General features: G+C 35.7%; 1 protein-coding gene across 1 annotated transcript in view; it reads right to left on the bottom strand.

The window, feature by feature from the left end:
• Csmd3 (CUB and Sushi multiple domains 3) overlaps nt 1–27,005 on the bottom strand; it is a gene marked incomplete at its 5' end in the record, with an annotated part of 1,006,505 nt that overhangs the window by 30,607 nt on the left and 948,893 nt on the right. Inside the window, 6 exons of the mRNA XM_055626685.1 lie at nt 1,615–1,688; nt 3,580–3,753; nt 8,868–9,041; nt 10,641–10,820; nt 24,383–24,559; nt 26,812–26,994. Of these exons, the coding sequence (XP_055482660.1) occupies nt 1,615–1,688; nt 3,580–3,753; nt 8,868–9,041; nt 10,641–10,820; nt 24,383–24,559; nt 26,812–26,994 (962 nt within the window). The remainder of the gene's footprint in view (nt 1–1,614; nt 1,689–3,579; nt 3,754–8,867; nt 9,042–10,640; nt 10,821–24,382; nt 24,560–26,811; nt 26,995–27,005) is intronic.

The following is a 27,005-nucleotide window of genomic DNA, read 5'->3' as shown; positions in this document are numbered from 1 at the left end:
TGTAACAAAGGCAAAAGCATGCTTTTTCAGTTTGGTATTATATGACCCATACTGAAGCAAACCAGAATTGAAAACACTCTAAAATCAATGTCTGTACTGTGCCTTAAAAGTAGATAAGTGGAAACTATTTTTAGCAACAAAAATATGTCACTTTAGATGAGCCCTTCCTTTAGAAATGGACATTTTTCAGGTTCACACTGAATTTTCCTCTGAATGGCACAATTTAGAAAACCCTGCAACAGAAAGCAATTGGGTAATGTTTAAATTGTCTATTTCCTTTTGGAAACATCATCTGCTTTGGTTCCTCTTTGACTCTAGTAATGGAAAACTTGCTGAATCTATACATAAAACCTAAATTGAAGTAGGGAGAAAAAGGTAGATCATACATGAATGAGCATGCTGAATGGTTCTCATAGGACAACTCAACTATACAGTTAAAAATCATGGGTTAGTGAAGACTGTTTTTCAGAAATTTACCATTACCATGTCAATAATTGACATATTGAATAAGCATTTTCTTTTACACAGTCGGACCTTGCTTTATATATCTCTTCTTCAGCCTTTTATTTCACTTTTTCTTACAGCTGCCTCATCTTCCTGTAGAATATTCTTGCTCACTTACTATAACTACTCACTTTACACACGCTGCTTAAGATTTTCCTCATGATCACTGCTATCACTGTGCCACTTGTCTGTACCCTCATGTTCAGTTTGCATGTTTTCTGGAAATATATTTCCATTTTCTGTACCACAAATCTTTTCTTAAGGAATGTCTTTATTCAAGTTCATGAATTCAAATAATAGACTGACATTGCTTTCTATTTATGTCATAAAATATATGCTCATGAACCAAATATGAACAACTTTTGGCAGACTTTCATAATGAATGGGATTCTCTACTAAAGTCCTCAGTGGAAATACAGCATGGCAGTAATAACTTACAATCCTACACATGGAGTTTCAAGAGAAAAGAAACATAAATTTGAGGCTGATCTAGAATACATATTAAAATCTACTGTCAAAAATGAAGAAAAGAAAAAAAAAGCCAAACAAAAGACAGAGGGGAAAGCACAGGCACTTAAGTATTCTTCATAATATTCTTTTCTTTGACCATAGACAGTCTGAGTAAGGTGAAGTATGAGCTTAAAGAGGTTGTAATTTAAATATCCCTGATGGATAAGAATGCTTAACACCTTTCCCACATTCATTGGCCATATACATTTCTCTCATTGAGAAGCATTCATTCATTAGCTCAGTCAACTACAAAGAAGAATTAAATTATGATATTTAAAAGAAAACAGATAAAATCCAAGATCGTTTGTACTAACCAAAGTCCCACTCTGACAAACAATGCATGTTTACTTTCATATGTGGAATTTAGAATTAAATAGTGTGTATATGTAATGAAACAGGCAAGTCATACATGTTACTAAATCATAAGGCAGGATCTATTGGAGGGAAGAAAGGAAAGCAACAAGAGGAAAAGATTGGGAAAAAGAGAGCATATTAGGACCTAAGGATAAATATAAATTAGGATAATATAAATGAAAATATCAAAATGAAATACATTTCATACTACAATGAACAAAAAACTAGTAATAAAATAGTACCTACTTGAAATCCAAATGTACTGTTTTGAGAGCCATGCCTTGGTACTCCAGGGTTTTCACAGGAGTTTCTAGTAGGTTCTAAGTAAAGATTAAAAAAAAAAAAACAAAAAAAACCAAAACAACAACAACAACAACAAAAAACACTTCTTTATGAACTCACAATAATTGAAGTCAAATGCATGAAACTTGAACAAGTCCCAGTTAAACAAAATCCCATTGTTGGGAACAGAATCTCCACCTTAGCAATGTAGCTACAAGCAGTCATTATCTGCTTGAAGATTGAGAAATTGTCTTCTCTAGGAGAATAGCCTCTGGTACATCAGCCAAGCTCCACTGAAACCAAACTTCAAAGAAAATGGGGGCAGTAAAAATTGGTCACAATGAGTTATTTAATAAAGACATAAATTCATCTGTGTAGGGAAGAGCTGGTGGGGCTAGTAAAAGTTGATGACGTGAATATGATCAAAATACACTGTGGTAGTGTGGATGACAGTGCCTTTTATAATCATCTGTATTTAAACAATGAGTATCCAGATTGTCGTGACAGTTGGGTATAGTTAGAAGGGGTAGCATTGATGAAGGTGGCATGTCACTGAGAATTTGCTTTGATAGTTTAAAGAATGAAACCACTTCTTGTTCACTCTCTCTGCTTCATACTTGTGACTCAAGATCTCAGCTTCTGCTCTAGATAACATGGCTGCCATTTGTTGCCTTACCTCCTACTTCAAAAATGTAACCTTATTCCTCCTTAACTGTAATTCCAAGTAGGTTTTTTTTCTTCTAATAGTTGCCTTCATCATTGTTTTTTTTTATACAGGAATAGAATAGTAATTAATGTATATATACCAAATTCTCAAGAAACTAATAAAAAACTTAAGAACAATTTTTTTTGCAACCTGGTATATTTCTCTAATGCAAGTCAATTTAAAATAATCTTAGACTTAGCAAATGTGTCCTTAGTGACAATAATGAACATAACACAGCACCTTCCAGTGAGCAGAGGCTTGCTAATCTTGAAGCTAGAAATTCAGATTGAAGCTGGAGATACAGCTCAGTGTCTAAGAGCATGTGTCAGCTTACACAGGACCTTATTAAGTTCGTACCATAAATATTCCGCTTCTAACAACAGCCTGTAACTCTAGCTCCTGGAATATCTGACAGCTGTGACCTCTGCTAGCTTGGCATTCACATGCACATAGCCCCCCCCCCCACAGACACCCACACAGACACATAATTAAAAATAAATCTATAAAGGAAAAAAAAAAAACAAGTTGACTTCATTTATATGCATTATATGGTTCTTGAACTTTAAAAAAATTTGTCAGAAAAAATTACTTAATATGAAACCAACTCTGTAAATCAAAAGTTAAACAAAAGTACTGGCTATTCAAGAAATTCATGTGTATGAATTGTTTGTTTGAGATATAAGATAGGGTTTTATTCTCCTGAAGAAATAAAAGCTACTCATGGAGACATAAATGATAAGTTGGCCTGTACTGGTACTTGTTGGTCATTCATGCTTGAAAATGGTGGAGCTGGTCATCTGTGACTTGACTGTTTGCATGGAGGCTACTCAGTAGGTTTCTTAAGAGTGGTGGCATGGCATTCAGAGTTAGGGTCACGGATACACAGCCATTCAAAACTTTTGTGCAATTTCCATTTCATATGGATGTCTTTGTATTAGTTAAAAATGTTAAACTAATATTACTTAATAATGCTACTGTTCTGAAGGCCCTTTTTTTTTTCCTTAACTTATGTATCGCAAGATTATTTCAGTGTTTCTTCTGGAATTTTAAATTAATAAAAATAATGACAAATGCCACTTATACTCATTCTTAATACTTTCTAAAAGATGCTATACTTTTTTTTAATATTTGGCCACCTAATGTCTTTACAAAGTAAGACAACACTTAACCCCACACACATTATTGTGCACATACAGAGCATAAACAGCCTTTATAAGCATTACCTATGCAGTGAGGTGATGAGCCACTCCAAGTGCCATCAGTTTGGCATAACCTTGTACTTGATCCCACTAATATGAAAGGAGAATTGCAGCTGAATGAAACCTCAGACTGATAGATAAAGCTTTTGCCCTCTCGTTTTCCTTGGGAAGGTATGCCAGGATCACCACAAAACTTGGCTAGAAGATAAAATATAGACACCACAAAAATAATAGACACAGTACAGTAGATATTTTATAAAACCATGAAAGTTATCTGGAATATTACACTAACCCTTTTATTTATGATAACCTATCCAGTGAAAAATTCAATTTCTTTTTTGTTTACATAAATTATAATGTTTAAAACCATATGTTCTGTAGATAATTAGTCTGATGTGCCCTGTCCAGCATGCTAGTTAGTAAATGCCAAATGCTTTCCATTTTTGTCGATTTAAATTGATCATGATCAAATGATAAATCTCTAGTTACATGCTGCGGCACTGTAAGCTACTCTTGAGAAAACATAATGACTCAAAGGTAGTACCATTAATAATAATCAGCTTTAATAATTATGGCATAGTAAAGCCTGAAATGCTTTTCATATATGCCAGCATGTACACAGATACACATATACACATGCATGCACACATATACACACATATACATGCATATCCATAATCATATACACACATACACATATTTATACACACATACACAAACACACACATATATATATATATACAAACATAAGCACATGTAAGCAGTATCTGTTTATTGTGCTCTGAGCACTGAAATATGTATCCTGATATAGATATTTAATTTTTTTAAAACATTACTTTTCCTTTTTTATTCTTTCATGTTACCCAAATATTTAACAGAAATTTTAATGTGCTGAATTCGTGATGTTTAAATATTTTTATTTGTAATTCCATTTCATATATTTATCTAGTTTTATATTTTTTCACTTGGGAGTAATTTTCTGTTGTTTTCTTTTATTCACATTTATTTTAAAACCTTTTATTGAATTTGATCTTCAGAAATTTAATATATACATTAAGTATATCCTGAGTACTGTGACCTCTACCCTTTCTAATCTCTATCCTAGACAAATAAACTACATTCTCATCTCTTTCATACTTTCATATTTCTGTTTGTTGATAGGTTGGTTGGTTGGTTGGTTGGTTGGTTGGTTGGTTGGTTGGTTGGTTGGTTGGTTTTGAGACCCACTGAATGTAGCCATAACTTACTGTGTAACAATAGGTTTGGAAATATCCTCCAACCCCTGATAATTTCCTAGGAAGGTACAAAACTGATGACATGACTACACTCTTCCCAGATTCTGTTAATAGACAATATTTCAAAAGTGTTATATAGGGCCACTTCCTAACCCATAATTGACTAATTATAGGATCATTCTTTTATTCACCTAAATATACAGAAGTTTTAATGTCTTCCTCTTTAATATTGATAATATACTTGAGACAAGTAAGATAGTTTTTGTTATTAGTTGGAATTCTCAGAGGAACAGAACTTATAGAAATATATACTTTTCTATTATATATAATAGAAATATATACAACATATACAGGGAGTATTCATTAGAATTGCTTACAAACTATGGTACATTTAATCAAACAATGAAAGGTTCAAATATCCAGTAGTCATTCAGTTCACAAACTGGATGTCTCAGCTGGTCTTTAGTATGTATCAGAATTATGAAGAAGCAGGCTCTAATGTCATTAAAGTAATGGGCTTACCAGCAAGAGTGAGAACAATAAAGCAAAGAGAGAAAGCTTCTTCTTCCATGTTCTTTACATAAGCTGTCAGGAGAAGGTGTGGCCAGAATAAACATGTATCTCATGCCTCAAAAGATTTGAATTAAAAGTGGAAGGGATAGGAGCTCCACAAGGAGAGCAACAGAACCAAAAAACCTGGGCACAGGGGTTTTTTCTGAGACTAATACTCCAACCAAGGACCATGCATGGAGATAACCTAGAACCCCTGCACAGAAGTAGTCATGGCAGCTCGGTCTCCAAGTGGGTACCCTAGTAACGGGAACAGGGACTGTCTCTTACATGAACTCAGTGGCTGGCTCTTTGATCACCTCCCCATGAGTGGGGAGCAGCCTTACCAGGCCACAGATGAAGACAATGAAGCCATTCTAGATGAGACCAAATAAGCTAGTGTCAGATGGAAGGGGAGAAGACCAGCCCCTATGAATGGACTGGGCAAGGGGCATGGGATGAGAAGGAGGAGGGATGGCGGGATTGGAGGGTAAAAAGGAGGGGGCTACAGCTGGGATACAAAGTGAATAAATTGTAATTAATAAAAAAGTAAATTAATAAAACTGAGTGTTCCCACTTCAAATGATTTAATTTTTTTTTAAGTTTCTCACATACGAACCCTGCCACTTAGACTTTAGTCAATCTGTGAGGTAGCCAAGTTGACAAACAAGAAGAGCTATCACAATATCACAATATGCAATTAAAGAAAGATGAAACCTTCTGAGTCCCTTTAGTGTTCATTATATTTATGGAACTTTAGATCTGACCACTGAGCATTAGACAACCATTTAGGGGTCTCAAGCCTCCTATGTTTCATTGCATGTACCACTTTCCTTTTCTCCAGGAAGTCATATTTCCTATGTTTAAAGCTCTAAAAAGGGTAATTATTTGTTTCTCTTTGAGTGTAATTTTTCCAATCAACTAGCTCTACCAAAGGTCCAATGAGTCATGCCATAAAAATTACTTTTCCTGTGCTTTCCAATATGAGTCAGGCCATTTTGGACACTGACTTTTCTCTGCTGCCCAGTATGATCACCTTGCCTTTGGTGATATCTTCTTTGCTGCCACCTGGATCCTGCTACTTCAGGGTCCAATTGAACCCATTAAATTTAATTCATCCAACGGGGCAGGAGCACCTCCAATCTTCATGTTGGCACAAGAAAAGGGGTGTCAACAAAGCTATTGAAATGTGCTGGTGCCCCTCTCACTATTTTTCAGGATTAGTGAAGGACATGTCTTCTGGACTTTCCCACTCTGGAGCATTAGGTTTAAATTGGGTAGCCATTCTAGCATTGAAATTTCCTTGATGTTTAAAAATCCCTTTGTCAACACTAAGCTAAGGTATATCAAGCAGCTTCAACTCCTTTCAGTACGACATCTTTTGACAAATGATTCAGGCAACAATACAAAGAATCTTTTGACACCATTTCTAACTGTGCAAGCTTTGATACTAAATCTAGAATCCTCAATCAGTGGGTCCATTTCAGTGAACTCAGACTTGTGTTCCACTGATCTACTTTTATGTTCCTTCCACCATTATTTCCAACCTTTAAAATTCATTCACATAAATATTCCCAAGACTTCTGCTTGAATGATTAGCAAACTAACTAGGCTACTTTGTAGTGTAACACACCTTCTCATGGATTACACTTTCTACCTAAAGTCTTGGAGGCTGCTGTTGGTATAATGTTCTTTTGAAATATATACACCTTACCCTTGTACATTCAAATGCTGATTTCTCTTCCCCACTATCTGGTTTCAATTCAGACATTGCATTGTGATACTTATCTAAGTAAGCATCACCTGTCTCAAGTTTCTGTAAACATGCCACCATTTGTTCTCTAAATTGTCTCCACAATCTTGAGCAATGGAGAAGATAGGTGGGACATCCTGGTTCAGAGTGGGAGAAGAGGAAAGAAGCAGGAGGAGAGGAAGGAGTAGAAGGGAGAGGGAAGGAGCCAGAAGAGAAGAAGGAGTAGGAGGAGAAAAGAAGCTGGAGGAGAGGTTTTGGAATGATATGGACCTAAGATTTTGGACCTAGGTTTTGGACCTAAGATATCATATCACTAAAAGCAAGTATAATGGGTGAATCTTAATGGTAGGAACTATGTGGACTTAGAGGTTTCGGATGAAGTAACTATTTCCCAGCATTGTGTTCTAGGTTAACTAAATAAAATCTTAGTCTCTGTGTGGTGATTTGGTTATACAGCTGTTTAGGATTAACAGCAGGTTTACTAAAAGATATAAATAAAGATATATCAATAGTAAATGTTAACAAAAAAATACAACAGGCTGCTTAGCCTTTCTTCTGGTTATAGGTTAATGTTATAGGTTACTGGTTATAGGCAACTATGTTGGGTTATTGATTTGGTTTTTTTTTTTTTTTTTACTCATCAAGTACTATAATAAACAATTAGGTTTGATTTTTCTGCAATTTGAGAACTGTGGCTTCTGGAAAGAAGATAATATTTCAAAGCTCACTTAGAAACTCTTAGGCTGTTTATTGATGTCTGTAATTAGTCAGTTTTATCACTGTGTTTATTGTTTCCTTCACAATATGCTGAGATGGTGGAGGTTGGTTAGTTTAATCATGAGGCATATCCTTTTCCTTTATCAATTTACCTAGAGATGCTAGGAGCAATCAACCAGCATTATTATTTACCTTATTTTTCTCACAAACTGTCAAAGATTTATATGAATCATAAAATCCACATTTGTTGAATTACATAATCAAATGCATTTTTCTCCTAAAGGTTGTAAACTAGTTCACACCATGGGCTTTGAGTACTCTTCATGCTTCTAAGAAACGTTTTTAGCAACTAGAAAGGCTAAACTGTAGATGCTGGCAAATTGAAAAGCCTAATCAAGATCCTTAAAAAAAAAATCATCCTTATACTTCTGTTACACTAAAACTACTTTTGATGTCAAAATCTCTATACTCAGGTTTCTTGGGAGGAACATAAATTTTAGTTTGAGTCTCTAAGAGGTGCCTGCCCAGGTTAGTAAACTTCTGGACAGAAATTTTCATTCACATCAAAATATATCAAATTGCTTCTATAAAACTCTATCTGGGAATATCTTCAAACTATGTGATTATATTGTTTTCTAAGTTGGTCCTTACTATCAAGAGTTTCAGGGGCTATCTTCCATCAACACTGAGAAATCTGGAAATATTTCCTAAAAGGGGCTCCTTTGACTGCTATGTAAGACTAATTTGATTCTAAATCTGATTGGTTAGTGATGTTCTTAAGATGGTCTCCACTTTGAAGGAATTTAAAAAGTAAAAGAATAATTTTGACTGAAACAAGGCCCTTTGGTTCAAATATTTTGAGCCAAACTGTATAGAATGTAATTACTAGAATAAATGAAAAATGGCTACATTAATAAAAGATGACTTTTTTATATTGAAATTTTAATTGTGTGTTTGTAGGGAGATTAACCTCTTTGGGTATGGCCTAGCAAATTTAAAAGGTTTAAGCAACAAATATTACTTTAAAACATGATTATTGTAGACATTTTGCTACTTACGTAAACACTGTGGGACCTCTCCGCTCCAGGTACCATTGCCTACACAGGTCAGAACAGCAGGAAAGGACAGCTCATATCCTGCAGAACAGATGTAGCTAACACTAAAGCCCCAGTCGAAATTTGTTCCTTCCAGCCTTCCATTAGAGATCTGGGGAGGAGTTGAGCAGGTAACAGCTGCAATTACATTAAAAGTAATTAGACACAGCTGCTGAAATAACCTCAGTGTGAAATAAATAAATAATTATCATTAAGAGCTGCATATGCGCTATTTAACCTTTCGGAGGACACTACCCTGTGCCACGCTTTATTCTCCTGTTAGTTCTCTTGCAAGAGCCCTAAAATGAAATCCTGGAGGAGGATGCTTACTGTTGGCAGCATAATGGCTACCAGCTCTTTTTAAAAAATAGCAAACTTCCTGATACCAAAGGGGAAGGAAAGGAGGTGACCTTCTTTCTTGTATACTGAAACTGTTGATAATTTTTCCTCTTATAAAAATTGTCTCCCAAGGACATTGCAAGAGGCTGATGAGCTGGGTGCCTTGGCTAGATTTAGACTCAGCATTAGAACTGGGGATTTAAAAGCAGTTTCATAGCACTTCTTTCCAAATACAGACAACCCATGTTTTAGATTACAGTATTCAGTGTGCACACCGAAAACCTGCTGATTCATATTTTGAAGCCTAGTGTATTGGTAAATACATAATTAATTTTAAATTGTAAGTTTGCTTAACTTGTGTTATCCCTAGGAAAGAGCCATGATGGAAAATTGTCAGATATGTCAGCAAAACAGATTTAACAAAACCATGTGCTGTGGTGCATGCCTGTAATCCCAGCACTCAGGGAAGCATAGGCAGGCATACTTCTGTGAGTTTGAGGCCAGCCTGGTATACAAAGCAAATTCAGGACAGCCAACACTCCATAAGAAAAGCCCTATCTAGAAAGGAGGGGAGGGTGTGGTAATGAACTTTTAAGTGTAGAAATGAGAAGATTTTGTTATGATGGCTAACCAAAGGTAGAGACAAACTTATGAGATTGGTTTTGTTTCAATTTTTATTATAAATATGGATTGTTGTACAAAACAGCTTATGAACTGTATGTGCTCATGTATGGATCACTATGATGGACTGCATAAACATTAATATTAATATGCAGGCAATAAAATAAAACTATTTCTAATTTTACTCAGTAAAATATTAAGAAAACAGAAACACATTGGAATCATTATATTTGTACAAATATAAGTCATATACATATTAAGTGATTAACTCTTAGGCATGAATAAAAAACGTCAATTATTAAAAAAAACTACCATAAAACATCATTATTTGAAATACAGTTTCCCCTTTCTTGAATATTAAAATACCATTACTCATACTAGCTTTTATAAATTAAGATTTTATTTTACCATCTGTAAAAAGATGGCCTTAAAGTTCTGAGATGATTAAAGTTACAACATTTCCAAGTGACATTCCTTTGCAAAGAGTCACCCACTGATGTAAGTATCAGTGTAAACTCATATGAGACATTGTGCTTTGTTCCTGTGCTGCATTGAAGCTCATCATTGCTACTTATGGTCAAAATTAAGTTGGCTAGAGCTACCATTTCAAAACATCTACATGTCACACTAGTACTTTAAAATAAACTACCCCACATTTTGGTTTTAGAAATAAAAAGAAATAGAAAAAATACACTTAAATAGACACTAGATTTGCTTACAAACAGAAAAATACATAATGATTATTACTTGGCCAAGTTGACAAAACTATTTTCATACCTCTACATGTTGGCATGACTCCACTCCATGTGCCATTAGTTGTACATGTCCTGACTGTGGAACCATTTAACTCCATGGTATAGCCTGGCTGGCACATGTAAGAAACATTTTGCCCAACCACAAAATCATCTCCATATCTCAGTCCATTGGCTGGTATACCTGGGTCTCCACAACTGATAACTATCAATACCAAATAAGAAGGGCAGATGGTTAACATGGCCCATGCTTAACATCAAGTACAAAATGTAAGACATGCTTATCATATGTGTAGAGAAAAGAGTTACCATGCTCATTTTTAGCCATAAAACATAAGTGTTTTTACAGAACACATTGGCAGGTCTTGATTATAATCAGAAAGACTTCTTACAGATTTTGTGCATGTGGCTTAGAAACTGTCACTTAAACCTTCATAAATCTTGGCTAACATACCATTCTTTTATAGGAAACTGGTGCAGTAAGCACTTTTAACTTGTATAATGTGATCATGAAAAATCTATATTAAAAAACTGAAATGCTCCTGTCCTTGTCTTCTCCTGCTTTCAATGTCTATCGCACTTGTCCTTCCGAATGAGGATTGAGCATCTTCCCTAGGGTTTTCCTTATTAATTAGCTTCTTTAGAAGTATTGATTTTAGTATGTTTATCCTATATGATGTGGCTAATATCCAGTTATGAGTGAGTATATACCATGTGTGTCTTTCTGCTTCTGAGTTACCTCACTCAAGATGATCTTTTCTAGTTCCCACCATTTGCCTCCAAATTTCATGATTTCCTTGTTTTTAATAACTGAGTAGTATTCCACTGTGTAAATGTACTACAATTCTTATATCTATTCCACCACTGAGGGACATCCAGGTTGTTTCCAGCTTCTGACTATGATGAACAGAGCTGCCACAAACATGGTTGAGCAAATGTCCATGTTGTGTAGTTGAGCTTATTTTGGATACATGCCTAGGAGGGGTATAACTGAAGGAGGAAATAGAAAGACCTGGAAGGGACAGGAGCTCCAAAAGTATACCAACAGAGCCAAAAAAAAAAAAAAAAAAAAAAGAAAGAAAAAAAAGAGCCCTGGGGTCCCTGAAAAGAATGAAACCCCAACCAAGGACAATGCATGGATTGGATCTGTACCCCAGCTCAGATGTAACCCATAGACTCAGTCTCCAAGTGGGATCCCTACTAATAAAAGCAGAGGCTTTCTCAGACATGAACTCAGTGACAGGCTTTCTGATTACCTCCCCCTGGGGATGCAGCCTTTCCAGGCCATAGAGGAAGAGAAGACAATGCAACCAGTCCTAATGAGACCTGATAGGCTAGGGTCAAAAAGAGGGGGAGAAGGACCTCCCCTATCAGTGGACTAGAGGAGGGGAATAGAGGCATAAGAGGGAGGAAGGGTGAGATTGGGATGAAGTAGGTCACAGCCAGGATACAAATTGAATAAATTGTAATAAATGATAATAATAAAAAATAAAAAAACAAAAGAGACTGTTTATGCCTTTAGGCATCTAATAAAAAGTGACAAATGCTTGTTTTAAGTTGGAAAATTGTCAGTGTGTTCCAGTAGGTTTATTTATTTATTTTTTAATTAAATTTTTATTTTTTATATTAATTACAGTTTATTTACTTTGTATTCAATAGGTTTCTATACTGATGTTCATAGTTGCTTCAATGATATCTATTCAATGATGTCATTGTTCAGTTGGCCAGTTCAAGCCAGATTCTAGACCCAAATATGTTTGTTTGAATTCTTCAGATGATTTCTGATTTGCTACTGTCTTCAGAAGCCAATTGCATTTCAATAGTGAATTCAGCTTTCTAGTTGAATGGGGCCCAAGAAATCTTTTTTTTTTTTTTTTCTGATAGATTATCCAGAGTGGGACCAAAGTTAATTCACAAAAGAACAATTGTGTAGTAGTGCAACAAATCAGTTGTGAATAACTAACAATAAAAACTTTCTTAAAATTGGAAAAAAAAAAGCAAAAAGAAAAAGAAGAGTTCAGAAGAAAATAAAAACCATAATAATAATTATTATGATGTTGTAAAGGTACCAATTGTTTTGAAGTATGTTTATAAGTATGATTTGGGAAATGAACTAGACTTCAGACAGCTAATAGAAAGTAAAGTGCAAGTTATACTGATGAGTTTATGCAAACAAAATAGCACTTAGTATGGTTGATCCTGATTAGTTACCAAATATTCTCTTCTTAATTGGGTAAATAGCTTCTGTACGATAAATATTTGCCTGAAGGCCGTGTTCCTCTCTCTCCTACATTTTTTTTCAATTTAACTTTTTCTACTATTTAAAGATTCATTGTTACATACCTAGATTGAATTGAAATGTGAAAAACTATAACACTATGATTAAACTATGTTTATTAGTTTTTTATTAAGATTGATTATTGCCAATATTTTGTTTGGTTCTATTACTTTAGAACCTGTGAGTTTTAGAGTACAAATATTGTTATTTGAGTTGAAGAATAATATGGAGGCCATCTCATATATAATCCTTTTCCTTATAAAGTAATTCATAGAATTTCAAGCAGTCAAATTTAACCTAAATTCTCTTTTAAAATTTACAGCAAGGAAACGTTTCTTCCAGCTATTACCAATAAAAAGAAGTATTTTAACATGATATTATAGATTCTGATAGAAAAAAACTAATACTGCACATTACCAAAATTATTTCTTTAAATAGCTTTTAAATTTACTGTCATGTAAAATTGACTGCTGACTTTAAATGTATTTTATTGTACTTCTTAGGTTATTTCATGGTTTCACCACAGGTTTTTTTTTTCTTCATAAGAGTATTTTTAATATATAATAGCTAACACAGATTAAAAAAAATCTCTGAATAGACATTGGTTATAATTTTGGGGGGGCTTTAAAAATGTCTTCTGAATCATTGTTGGACTTTGAAATGTAACTGAATTTAAGACAAGATGATACTTTGGGAAACTGAGAATGGTATGTCGTATTTCTGTGCATTGTTTCTAGTATTTCTATCTGGCTGGCATATCATAGGAAGCATATTATTTGATAGTACTTTTGCTATAGAGTAAGTTTTTGGGTTCATGATCAATATTTAAATAGGCTCTGATGTTAGCAAATTGATTCTTTTTTAGGTCTTTTTTAATTTTTAATTTTATTTTTATATTAATCCCAGGTTGTTTACTTGGTATCCCAGCTGTAGCGCCCCCCCTCATTTCCTCCCAGTCCCACACTCCCTCCCTTACCTCTTCCTTGCCCCCTTCCAAGTCCACTGCTAGGGGAAGTCCTCCTCCCCTTCCATCTGGGATGGACAAGGGAAGTAGAAGAAAACAAGTAACAGGACAGGAGCTTACCAGAGAGGGCCTCTGACTCTACCTAACAGTGTATCAAAGCAGACGTGGAGACTCATAACCAAACTTTGGGCAGAATGCAGAGAATCATATGAAAGAAGGGGGAAGTAGTCTGACCTAGAGAGGACAGGAGCTCGACAAGGACAAAATATATCAGGGCACAGGTGCCCTCTATGAGACTTTCTCCAACCAAAGACCATGTATAGATATAACCTTAAATCCCTGCTTGGATGTAGCCCATGGTAGCTCAGTAACTAAGTGAGCTAGCCTAGTAAGGGGAACAGGAATTATTTCTGACATGAGTTCAACGACTGGCTCCTTTACCACCCTCCCACCCTACCCCGAGGGAGGAACAGTCTTGCTAGGCCACATAGGAGGACATGGCAGCCAGTCCTGGAGATACCCGATAAGCTAGGCTTACCACAGGTTCTTAATGAGGAAGCCAATATTAACAGAAATATACACAGTCTTGTTGTGTGGATGGGACCTTTTACAGATTGAATTAGAATCTTCACAAGAAGGAATAGCCATGGGGTAACAAGGATACATGAGCTAAAATGCATCTACCACAGGAGAAGACAGAAGGTTTGTTTCACCCAAGCACTGAGAAGGAGGTAGGCTCTCTGCAGTGGTGGCATTAATGAACTTCTGACAATAAAAGCTTCAGAAGGGTTTGTTTCATGACTTTCTAATGAAGCAAAGGGCAGTGGAAGAGTCAGTTTCTAATAACAACCATTTTTGTAAATAGCACCTGCCAAGCTATCAATTAATTCAGCTTGTTCGTGGCTACCAAATGAGGCTTTGGCTTTTGTAGAGAAAACCTTGAACAGTAACTCTTTAGGGATTTACCCTAAAACTAGAGACATCAACACACCATAGTGCATGTTGTGGATTTTCTACAGAAGAATCTTTAAAAAAACACTCAAATCCACAAATGCATGCATATACCAAATGATAACCAAAACAGACATTTCTCTGTCTTGTATTTTTAGAGAATAGTAGGCTGCCTGGATCACAGTGAGAAATTAAATATTTGTTTATAGAATAAAAAAGTTCATGGAGTAATTGAATTGCCAGTTTAAAAAGAAACTTATTTAAATTACTTTTTTAAAATTACTCAATGTATTTTGTGGAATTATTCTTATTTCTTTTTATTCAGTCGATGCCTACTTGGTATAAGTGATAATAAATCTAAAAATCATGATCTCTACACTACAAGTAAAGCAAAATTTTATCAGTTTAGTCAAATTTTATCAGTTTAGTTCTACTTTCAGTTTAAGTTCTTTTGTGAATATATGAATGTATATTTTAAAATTAAACAACATTACATGTTCCACAAGTTTCAATGCAATTAATTTTAATGAAATATGTAATGAATATTTTACATGTTTCACCCATAAGCCCAAATAATTTATTTTAATATTTTATATGCCCTTATTCAGATATAGATTCTATTTATTTTATATAACCAAACAATTTTTGTGTTATTCTTTGTTCACTATTATAGAGATTGCAGCAAGAAGAATGTTTATTGAGATATCAAATACTGTTAATGTTTTTATTTCCTCAGATGAGGGGATGACATGAGAACCATACACAAGCTTGGCAAATACATTCTATCTATCCTTAGGCCTAGACCTGGAAGCTTCTAGTCTCCATACAACACAATTTTCTCCAAGCCCAGACCTTGAAGGCTTCAACTCCAGCCTCCATTTACTATCTTAGGCCTAGAATGTTTCCAGCCTCACAGACTTACTGAGTAAGATCCCCCATTCTAGTTCTTTGGAAACTCTGGCTGGCTGGTTCAACTCAACTGTTCTGAGTCAAAATTCCTCTCCAGGATGACTGATTCAAATTGGCTTCTCTCAACTTCCCACTGAATTACTCTGCTTGGAAAACTGCTTTTGAAATTCCACTAAGTGAACTGTGCTGATGGCAGAAACTGAATAGAACTGAACTGTACAGATGAATTGAATGGAACTGCACAACCTCAACTGAACGCAATTGAACTGCTCCTAACGAACGCTATTCCTGAACTCTGTTGTACAGTCTCCATGAACTCTCTTTTACTATCTCCATGAACTCTCTTGTACTGTACTTGTACTGAACTCTCTTGTACATTCTCTGCCTGCCCTCAACCAGCCTCTCCTTCCTTTCTGTTTTCATGAGAATTGGGTGTTTCCTATCTCTAACTCATTCTGTCAAATCTTTCTCTGATTTGTCACTTTGTGTGCCCATTAATTAGACATCATTGTTTATGATTGAAGATGTATACTAAATCCCAGCCAAAGGGACTAAATGTGTGTACTAAATTATAGCAAGAGAAATTATGAATGTGCATTCCAGTTAGCAGGATTAAAGGTATATATTAAGGCCATGTCTGTATTTAAGTTTGCCAGAATAGCCATGTTGCTGGGTTAAAATACCTCTACAAAACACATACGAGCATTGTCAACAAAAGAACATAGTACTACGGTATCAACAAAATGATGTTAAAGCAACTGTCTAGTAATATTTCTAAACTAAGTCTCTCAATCTGAGTGTAAATTTCTTTTTCAAATCTCAGAAATAGAAGATATCTGAACATCAACATTAGCACTATTAATATTTTTGTCCAGATAATTCCTGACTGTGGTGGTAAATTTTGCACATTGTGGGATATTCTACAAGACATCTCATAAACTACATGCTTTCTCATAATGCAAGCCCAACGGAAGTAGATTGTATCTTACCATCCATTCACCCTGTTTTATGATTATTCATCACCTAGTCCTCTCTTGGGAGATTAGCCCTGTGTTTAGAACTATCTACTATAAGAAAAAAAAAAAAAAAAAAAAAAAAACCTCTTAAAGGTTTCATTATTCTGGATATTGACAAAGATCTAGTAAGGACCATTTTCATGCAGGTTGTTTTGGAATTAAAAGCCTTAGACTCCTTATTACTCAACTTGATTTATGAAAAGTACTGTTTCTGTCTCAAATGAATAAGACCTGCCAAGTTCACGACACTGGCCATTGGTCATTTGGGAAGTAGAAATCCTAGTTCATAAAAGAGGAAAATGAGAGAGAAAGAAAGAAGAAAATGAGAAAAAAAACCTTCCAAGTAAATCAATGAGCAAGTTTTCTTTTTTTTAGGTATGAAAACTGATTCCAACTCTTTATCAGAACACACATGTGCACAGGATGTGCTCCGCCTCCAGGTACTGGGGATTCACATCTGGTGTACAGGGAGAGGTAGAGTTACATTAATAACTTACGTATAATATATTCTTAAATGAGTGTTTCTTCTGCTGTTTGAAAGGGTTTCGTTTTTAATAATGTAAACATTTCCCCCCCCCTTCCCTTTTCTGCACCTCCTTGTTCTCTTTCAAATTCATGGCCTATTTTTTTATTACTTTTTTACATATGTATGTGTATATGCAACTACATCTTTATTCCTAAATATAACATGTTCAGTTTGTGTAATTTACTGTTATCTATCTTTTCAGGGCTGCCTATTAGGTGCTGGATAACCAATTGATATGTCCTTCCATGGGGAAGACTATTTCTCTCATCGTCTCTATTCCTGCAGTTCCTCAAATATTGTCTCTCAATACGAACACATTGAAAAACAGTCCATCAAATTTTAAAATCGGAGTGCTGTTTTTAGCTATGTAATATGGCACCAAATATCTTTTTCTCCCAGGCTGGGCTTTGTTTATGGATGTAACTTCATATTTAAAATTCTTTTGCTCATGTTGTATGCTTTTGACTTTGTTAACTTGACTCCAGGATATTTTCTTTAACCCACAAGAAGAAAACTAGTGGTTTTGGGGACGCTCTCCCTCAGAACTTGCTTAATAAAAACTTGACTGCAGTATCCGAAGAAAGAATACTGTAGAGGGAAGAGCTGTTGCTCACGAGCTCTTATTATATAAAGCTATAGATTCTTTACCACTGCAATGAAGACAGAGACTGAAGATAGTAAAGAAAACCTGAGGAAAACCTTGAAGTTTAAGGTCAGAAGGAAACACCAGAACACTGGTTTGTAAATGCAATACACAGATTAATTTTAGCTCCCTACACTTTCTGCTTTGCCATTGCAAATAAAGTCTTATCCCACACTGCCTCCCCAAATAATTACTAATGTTTCTATTGTGAAATACAAGTGATAATGGTACATTTTTTCACAAACATATGATAATTAAGTAGAGGAGGTCTGTTAAGCTCTTAGCACAATTTCTAAGTGGCAAATACTGAATGACAACATAAGTTGTGAACTGATGTAATACACTTTGGAACAGAAAGCAAATTAAAGGTGTTTTGGTCGTGGATTTCTGTGTATGTACTTGCATGCATACACATGAGCCTGTATATGCACCGTACTTTGAAGGTTGGCTTCCATGAAAAATTTCTGTGGAAATTTACCCAACTCCAATTAAATACCATCTATAGATGGGGATTTTAGAAAGATGATATGTGAGAGCTTTGCTCCCAAAGATGGAATTAGAACCATGTCATAGGGTTTGTAATGGCTAGAAATTTGTTTGTTTTATTGTTTGTTTGTTTTCTTCCTGCTGCTACTGAAGGAGAAAAGCCATATGAGAAGTATAGATCATCTGTTACTAGACATGGTATCTGATTTACACTTGACCCCAGACCCCACATGAAAAATATGCCTATGATCTTTGTGAATTACACTACTTCAGGTATTTTTATAACACGCAAGAAGATAGTCTTCCTAGCAAATTGAGCACTATTTTTTATTAAATTTTTATTTTTTATATAAATCACAGTTTATTTACTTTGTATCCCAACTATAGCCCCGTCTCTCATTCCCTGCCAATCCCACCCTCCCTTCCTCATCTCCTCACTGCCCCTCTCTAAATCCATTGATGGGAAGGTCCTCCTCCCCTTCCATCTGACCTTAGCTTATCAGGTCTCACCAGGACTGGCTGCATTGTCCTCCTCTGTGACCTAGCTAGGCTGCCCCTTCCAAGGAGGGTGGGAAGGTCAAAGATCTAGCTGCAGAGTTCATGCCAGAGGCAGTCTCTGAGCATTATTCTTAACAAGTCAGCTATGCTTGCATGGCTGAGATCAGAAATATTGGGCCTGTTGATTGGTAACATTCCTTCATAAAAGGGGGTACAAGGAAAGGGTCATTGAACCACCACCTGATTTCTAGGCCACTCATTCCTTAATTTCAACCCTTTGTATGCAATTCTGTTTTAATTGTATATAATTATTTGGTCTAGAGAGGTATTGAAAGCATGTACAGTCAATAATATCTAGGCTTGATGAGATTAAATGTATGGAGATTACATCTATGCAGCTATGGGAAACCATCACATGTTGGGTAAAGACTTTACAAGGCACTGCTTTTAGTTCTTTATAAAGAAGGCTTAGACATTGTTTATTTCTCACAAAGTGAAAGAGTTCCTAGGATATACAATTATAGAATTACATAGTTAAACTAAGATATTTGATTTTCATAAAATTTCTTTCAGCTGTGATTTGAAGATTAAATTAACTATTTTAATATTTTCAATCCCAACTTTACTTCGTTTGATATTAATACTAAAGCCTTTGCAAATAATCATCATAAAAATTAAGTGTCCATGAATGGTCCTTGGCTGGAGTATGAGTCTCAGAAAAGACACCTGTGCCCAGACTTTTTGGATATATTGCTCTCCTTGTGGAGCTCCTGTCCTCTCCAGGTCTTACTATCTTCCATTTCTTTCATAAGATACCCAGCACTTTGCCCAAAGTTTGGCTATGAGTTACAGCATCTGCCTCGATACCCTGCAGGGTAGAGCCTTTCAGAGGCCCTCTGTGGTTGAAGGACTGTGGACTGTGAGAGGGACACTGGTGGGGAAGAGGGAGGGTAGGATTGGGAGGGTGGAAGAAGGGAGGTACAGGGGGGCTACAAAGTGAATAAACTAATTAATAAAAATAGTTAAAAATGAAAAATTAAATGTCTATAAATGGCAAATATGGTAAACAAAATTATTAAAGCATATTTGACTTGAATGTAATCATTTTACTGTATGTAAGTAATAAAATAAAATGATATTTCTTCATGAGTGATAGAAAATAATGTACAGAACTGAGTTCCTTCAATAGTCAAGAAGTCTTTGAGTACTGCCAGTTCTCAGTTTTTTCACCCATACAATACAAGTCTAAGAAAATATCTAAAGTTATAGGACTCTAGTTAAGGATCGCTGTCTGTTAATAAGATATAGAAAGCATACATTCTAATTCAATTACATATGTACAGAGAAATACTATTAGTCCCTTAGTTATTTTCCTTGTAGATTTTTAGACTGCTTATTTTTCACTGAAACATCCTTACTTATTTCTTGGAAATACACTTTTTCTGTTCATAATTTAGATTATTATGAATGAATTAGATACATTGTTGCCTGTATAGTGCTCAACCTGTAACTAATTCCCAGGTTTGGAAAACTGACAGATAAATTACATTGTTCAGCACAATGTTTTTCTTCAAAGTATTAAAGATATGGACTTTGCAGTTTCAATCTTTGAAATTTATCTCTCCTTAATTGACTTATTTTCAATATTTTCCCCTCCCTCTACTCATTCAAGCTTTCCCTACTTTTGGAAGCCACTGTTCTAGCAGCTGCTTTGATATTTAAATCTCAGCGGAAAGACTGGTTTTACCAGGTCCTCACCGAAGTCAGGGAAGAATTTCCAAGTCCATCTCCTTTTGTTTGTGACAGCAGGTGGGATAGCTTGTCAAAATCACACCCCTTGTTTCACCACCTTGTGAATTTAACCCATTGTGCTGAGCTCTTTTTACTCTGCCTTAAAAGCAGTCTGAAATAAAGCCAGGGGTGCTGGTCGAGTCTAGTCTCCACTAGAACCGAAAAGTCCCATGTGTTGTGTGTTAGTTTATTAATTTTAATCCTCACTCCCGACTCAAGAACCGTTCGACTCTACTGGCAGGCTCCAGCACCCTACACTCTTCCATCCAGATCTGCCTACTTTCTGTCTCTCAGTAGGGGGGAAAGTAGGATCTAAGTTATAATAATAAAGTAAAGCATAAGATAAAACAAAAGACAAATAAAAGAAGACAAAGCAAAAACAAGAAAAAAAAACAGAAGGAAGGAAGGAAGAGAGTCCAAGTAAACATAAGAAATAGCTATAGATACAAAGACACACTTCTTTATACTCTTGGGAATTCCATCACACACAAAAATCTGAAGCAAAAATGCATGTGAAAAGGCCTATAGAAGGTGTGAGAAAGAGAGAGAGAGAAGAAAGAGAAGGGCAGGTGAGAGAGAAACCCTGATAACATTATGATACAAGGAATCTCAAAAATGCCTATGAAATTGATTCTGTAGGCCATCTGCTGCTGGGCTTACACTTTCTGAAAGAGGAGGAAAAAAATAATAAACTATAAACAAGAACAAACAAACATTTTATCTTCAATAACTGTGTTGATTGTGCCTTCTTCTACGCTTTCACTTTCTATCTTTCCTTTATCCTTCTCTTTACCTTTTTACTCTACTTTTCTGATGACTTTCTTTCTCTCCTTCTTGCTTTCTTTATTTGACCTAGTTTTTGTATTGTTTGGAAACAAGCTCACAGGTTCATATTTGTTTGGCAAGACCTGGAAAACTGAGCTGCATTCCTTTTTTTTTTTTTTTCTTTACTTTTTTTGTAATATTAGTTACAGTTTATTAACTTTCTATCCCAGCTGTATCCCCTTCCATCATTTCCTCCCAATCCCACCCTCCTTCCCTCACCTCCTCCCTGCCCCTTTCCAAGTCCACTGATAAGGAAGGACCTCCTCCCCTTTCATCTGACCTTGGTTTATCAGGTATCTTCAGGACTGGCTGCAAAGTCCTCCTCTGTGGCCTAACAGGACTGCTCCTCCCTCCAGAGGGGGGGGTGTCAAAGAGCCAGCCATTGCATTCATGTCAGAAATAGTCCCTGTTCCTCTTACTTGGGTACCCACTTGGATACTGAGCTACCATGGGCTACATCCGAGCAGGGTATTAGGTTATATCCATACATGGTCCTTGGTTGGAGAAACAGTCTCATAAAAGACCCCTGTGCCCACATATATTTGGTCCTTGTGGAGCTCCTTTTCTCTCCAGGTCATACTAACTCCCCCTTCTTGCATATGGTTCCCTGCACCCTGCCGAAGGTTTGGTTATGAATCTCAGTTATCTGCTTTGGTATACTGCTAGGTAGAGTCTTTCAGGGGCCCTCTGTGGTAGGTTCCTGTCCTGTTACTTGTTTTCTCTTACATCCAATGTCTATCCCATTTGTCTTTCTAAGTGAGGATTGATCATCTTACCCCAGGTCCTCTTTCATTTTTATCTTCTTTAGGTGTATAGATTTCAGTATGTTTATCATATCTTATAGGTCTGTATAAGTGAGTATATACTAAAATCAAAAACTCAAGTGACAACACATGCTAGAGAGGATGTGGAGAAAGGGGAACTCTCCTCCACTGCTGGTGGAAATGTAAACTGGTACAACCACTTTGTAAATCAATCTGGTGCTTTCTCAGACAATTAGAAATAGCACTTCCTCAAGATCCAGCTATACCATTCCTAGGCATATATCCAAAAGATGCTCAAGTACACAACAAGAACATTTGCTCAACTGTGTTTATAGCAGCTTTATTTGTAATAGCCAGAACCTGGAAACAACCCCAATGTCTATCAACAGAGGAATGGATACAGAAATTATGGTACTTTTACACAATGTAATACTATTCAATTAAAAACAAGGAAATCATGAAACTTGCAGGCAAATGGTGGGACCTAGAAAAGATAATTCTGAGTGAGGTATCCTAGAAGGAGAAAGACACACATGGTATATACTCACTTATATAGACCTGAGCTACATTCCTAACTCTAAATACTATTTTATGCTCGACATAGGCATTGGTGTGTAAGGTTTTAGGAATTACCATCAGAATGGCTAAGATCAAATCTCAAGGGACAGCACAAGCTGTTGAGGATGTGGAGCAAAGGGAACCCTCCTCCATTACTGGTGCAAGTGCAAACTTGTACAACCAGTTTGGAAATAAATCTGGCACTTTCTTACTCAGTCCTTCAAATCAAGGAAAACATTAAATTTGCCAGCAAATGGAGGGAACTAGCAAGGATCATTCTGAGTGAGGTAACAAGCATGGTATATACTCATTTACAAGTGAACATTAGCCACACAACACGGGATACAATACCATGCTACCATGCTACAATCCACAGACCTAAAGAAGTTAAATAACAAGAAAGACTCTAGGGATGATGTTTAATTCTCATTCAAAAGAGTAAATAGACTCCTGATTTCCTGACTCTTCTCACTTAGAAAACCAAAAAGAAAATAGACTCAGGAAGTGGCTGAAGAGGGGAAGACAAGGAAGTGACCATAGATTGCCTAAGAATGACTCCATACAACAGAGAATCAAAACAGATGCTGAGACTCACAGCCAAACTTTGGGCAGAGCACAGGGAGTGTTGTGAAAAAGTTTCGGGTAGGGGCATAGATGAACACGGAGGGAACAAAAGCCCCACAAGTTGACCAATAGAGCCAACAAATCTGGACCCAATGGTCCCTGAAGAGACTTCTGCACCAAACAAGGACCATGGAGAGGACCTAGACCACCTGCTCAGTTGGAGCCAATAGGCAGCTCAGTCTCCATATTGGTACCCTAGTAAGGGGAGACCAGGAGCTGTCTCTGACATGGACTCTGTTGCCAATTCTTTGATCACTTCCACCTGACCGGTGGAGGAAGAGGAAGCAGGCAGTCCTGATGAGACTGATAGGCTGGGGTTAGAGGGCCTTGGAGAAGATCTTCCCCTTTCTGAGGACTAGGGGAGTAGGAGATGGGGAAAGATGGCACCAGTAGAAGACAAGGTATGTGGCTACCATTGGGATATAAAGTGAATAAATCATAAAAAATTGAATTAAAAAATAAAAATAATAATTTACTAGAGCAAATCTTTTCTTGGAACTGGTTTTCTATAACAAATCAGCAATAAGAATTGATTTATCATATCAAAACCCCTAAAATGTCTTTCTGAGTCAGGGTGAGTACCCACAAATAATGGCTATGCTCTTCAAACATCAAGAGAAATACTGCTTTTGGTTAGATTGGAAAAGGAAGAATTGAATCCAAGTTTCAATATGATGAACTTGTATTTAATAATTATTCCTAAAGTGGTATTGAGTGATATAAAATATGACTCAATTTCTTTGATTCCTCTTTTTACACCCAGCCAGTACAATGCCTTGGTAAAGCTAACAATTATTGAAATCATTAGTGTATAATTTAATCATACTCATACAAATTCATTTACTGTTAAAAGAATTAACATTTAGATAAAACTTAACACACTTCTATATATTTTCAATTGAATGAAAATTTTGAAATATTAAGAAAAACTTACTTGTACAGTTCGGCAAACTTCCAGACCATGTTCCATTGGCGGTGCACTGTCTAACAGATGGTCCCGAAAGAATATAACCTTCCACACAGGAGTAGATGACAGAGCTGGAGAATGTTGTACCATCAATTCGGAAGACTTTTCCATTTGCTGTTGTTCCTGGGTTACCACATTGTACAGCTACAAACCAAAAAGTTTACAAGTATATTTGAAAATAATGTGACTAGAAAGCCTTCCTCAAAGAGTTAATGACTAATGTTCCTTTAGAATTATCTAAAGAAATAATAAATTCTCCAAACTTAGTGGTGAAATATCTTTATGAGGAGTTGAAATTCAAGATGAATCTGTGTTAATTTTGCTGGCTCAATTACTAGGTTTTAAATAAAATTAACATTTTAAAAACTGGTAGTAGTGTTAGTAGTTTCAGTACCACTATTACAAAGTAAAATAACCATTTGAAGAGGGTTTGTTTCTTCAAACATCATGAAATTTTTCTTCTGCCTAAAAGTAATTCTTACAAAATTGGAAAATGAACAAGAATAATATGGAATATATTTATTATATCTGTATTTCTTGAGCATAGTTATAATATAAATATATGTATAAATTTAAATATTGCATACTTCTACCAATATTTTATATAGAATATATAACATTTGCATTGTTATAATTTCTTTATTTAAACAGGTGAGCACATACAAAGATCAGAGTAAACAGGAAGCAACTAAACTTTAATTATGTTTTCAGTAAAGGATCATAAGTTGGCACTTTTTAAAGAGTAAAAAGGCCACAGAGGAAGACAGTCCTGGTGAGACCTGATAGGCTAGGGTCAGAGGGAAGGAGAGGAGACCTCCCTATCAGTGTACTAGGGGAGGGGCACGGGGAAGAAGAGGGAGGGAAGGTAGAATTGGGAGGGAACAAGGGAGGGGACCACAGCCGGGATACAAATTGAATAAATTATAATAAACGAGAATAAAAAGAAAAATAAATAACTAAATAAATATAGTGCGTGACTGAGCTATTACATTCCACACATAACATGAAAGCCTTAACATCCTACTCTACAGATTCTTTCTCATCTATGTTCATTGCTACATTATTTACAAAACTAGCAAATGAAACTACTAATATCCTTCAACAGATTAATGAATGGGTAATAAAAATATTAACAACGGAATACCATTCATCTCTAAAGTAGTATAAATTCATGAAAATTACAGGTAAATTTAAGGAACTAGAAAATTTTATAATATTTGAGGTGACTCAGACCCAGTAAGCCAAACACCATATATCTTGGCTTATTTATGAATTCTACCTTCAAATCTCTAAATGTGAGTACATCAAGCAGATTATCAACAGAAATCAGGAAAGTAAAAAGGGAACATATTCTTGAGAGTTCTTAAAGAGAAATAGTAGGCCACAGATGCTATGGAGGGGAAAATATAAAAATGCTGAGGAGGAAATTTACCTAGGGAGGCAAAGAAAGAGAGGGAGAGAGGTGGGATGTTGGAAAGCAACACCAAGAATTGTGCTATGTTATGTCTATTTAAAATTGAAATACATATATACATATAACATTTCAAGTTCTGCTTTTAATATAAAGCAATCACAAAAATAAAGTAATTCTCTGACAGAGAAGTGTCAATAAAATTCTGATATATTCTTCCAGGATGGGGATTCTGAAGCTTATAATAATTTTAATAGTATCAGTGTGAATCTGAATAGACATTACAATAAAATGCCATACTGGTCAGCTTTTATTGCTGTGAAAAAGTTCCTGACATATACAACCTAAAGGATGGGTTTCAATCAGGATATATAATGAATAAATTTTGGAAAAAAAATTAAAAAGTATTTGAACCCAACGAGCATGAACAAAGAGAGAGAGGTGTTTAGTTCTGGTCCACAGGCTTAGAAGTTTTAGTGTAAAGCCAGTTGACTTCACTATTAGATGGTTGTGATAAGCGAGAGCCTTGTGGTGGTGGGTGGGAAAAGCAGAAAAAAAATTTTCCCTTGAGGTGACAAAGAAAGAGAGAGGACTAGAACCAACATTTCCCCTGAAGAATTATTCACCTAGATACCTATGTCTTATTTAAAAAAAAAAAAAAAAAAAAAAAAAAAAAAAGGCAAAAGATTTATATGATCTGAAAAGAAACCCGGGATAAAAAATGAATAAATTGTAACAACATATATATATGTCTATATTGCATAACTCTACCAACTCACAATATTTTACTCAAATTTTAATTTCTTTGGTGGCTTACTGAAACCACTCCAAACAACAGAGTTTTCCTGATCTAATCTTGTCACTGGAACTAGCCTCGTGGACATAGTCAAAGATACATTTTACTAATTTTTCAATGCAATGCAGTTGATATTCAGATTGAAGTACTATAAGACTCTGAGGATAGTTAATGTAAATTTGGGATTACCTTTGCACTCTGGCTGTCTCCCAGTCCAACTGCCATTGGATAAACATGTTCTTTCTTCTGAGCCATAAAGGATGTACCCACTATCACAGGCAAAGCGTACAGTGCTTTTAGTTCTGAAATCACTTTCCTGTCTAGAGCCATGACCAGGAGTACCCGGGTCCCCACATGTACCAGTGCTATCACCTGCATGCAGA

This window comes from Psammomys obesus, unplaced genomic scaffold (assembly GCF_907164565.1).
Source record: "Psammomys obesus unplaced genomic scaffold, mPsaObe1.curated_primary_1811, whole genome shotgun sequence".
Classification (NCBI taxonomy): domain Eukaryota; kingdom Metazoa; phylum Chordata; class Mammalia; order Rodentia; family Muridae; genus Psammomys; species Psammomys obesus.
Note: the sequence above shows the minus strand (reverse complement) of the source record. Positions and strands in the feature narration are given on the sequence as shown.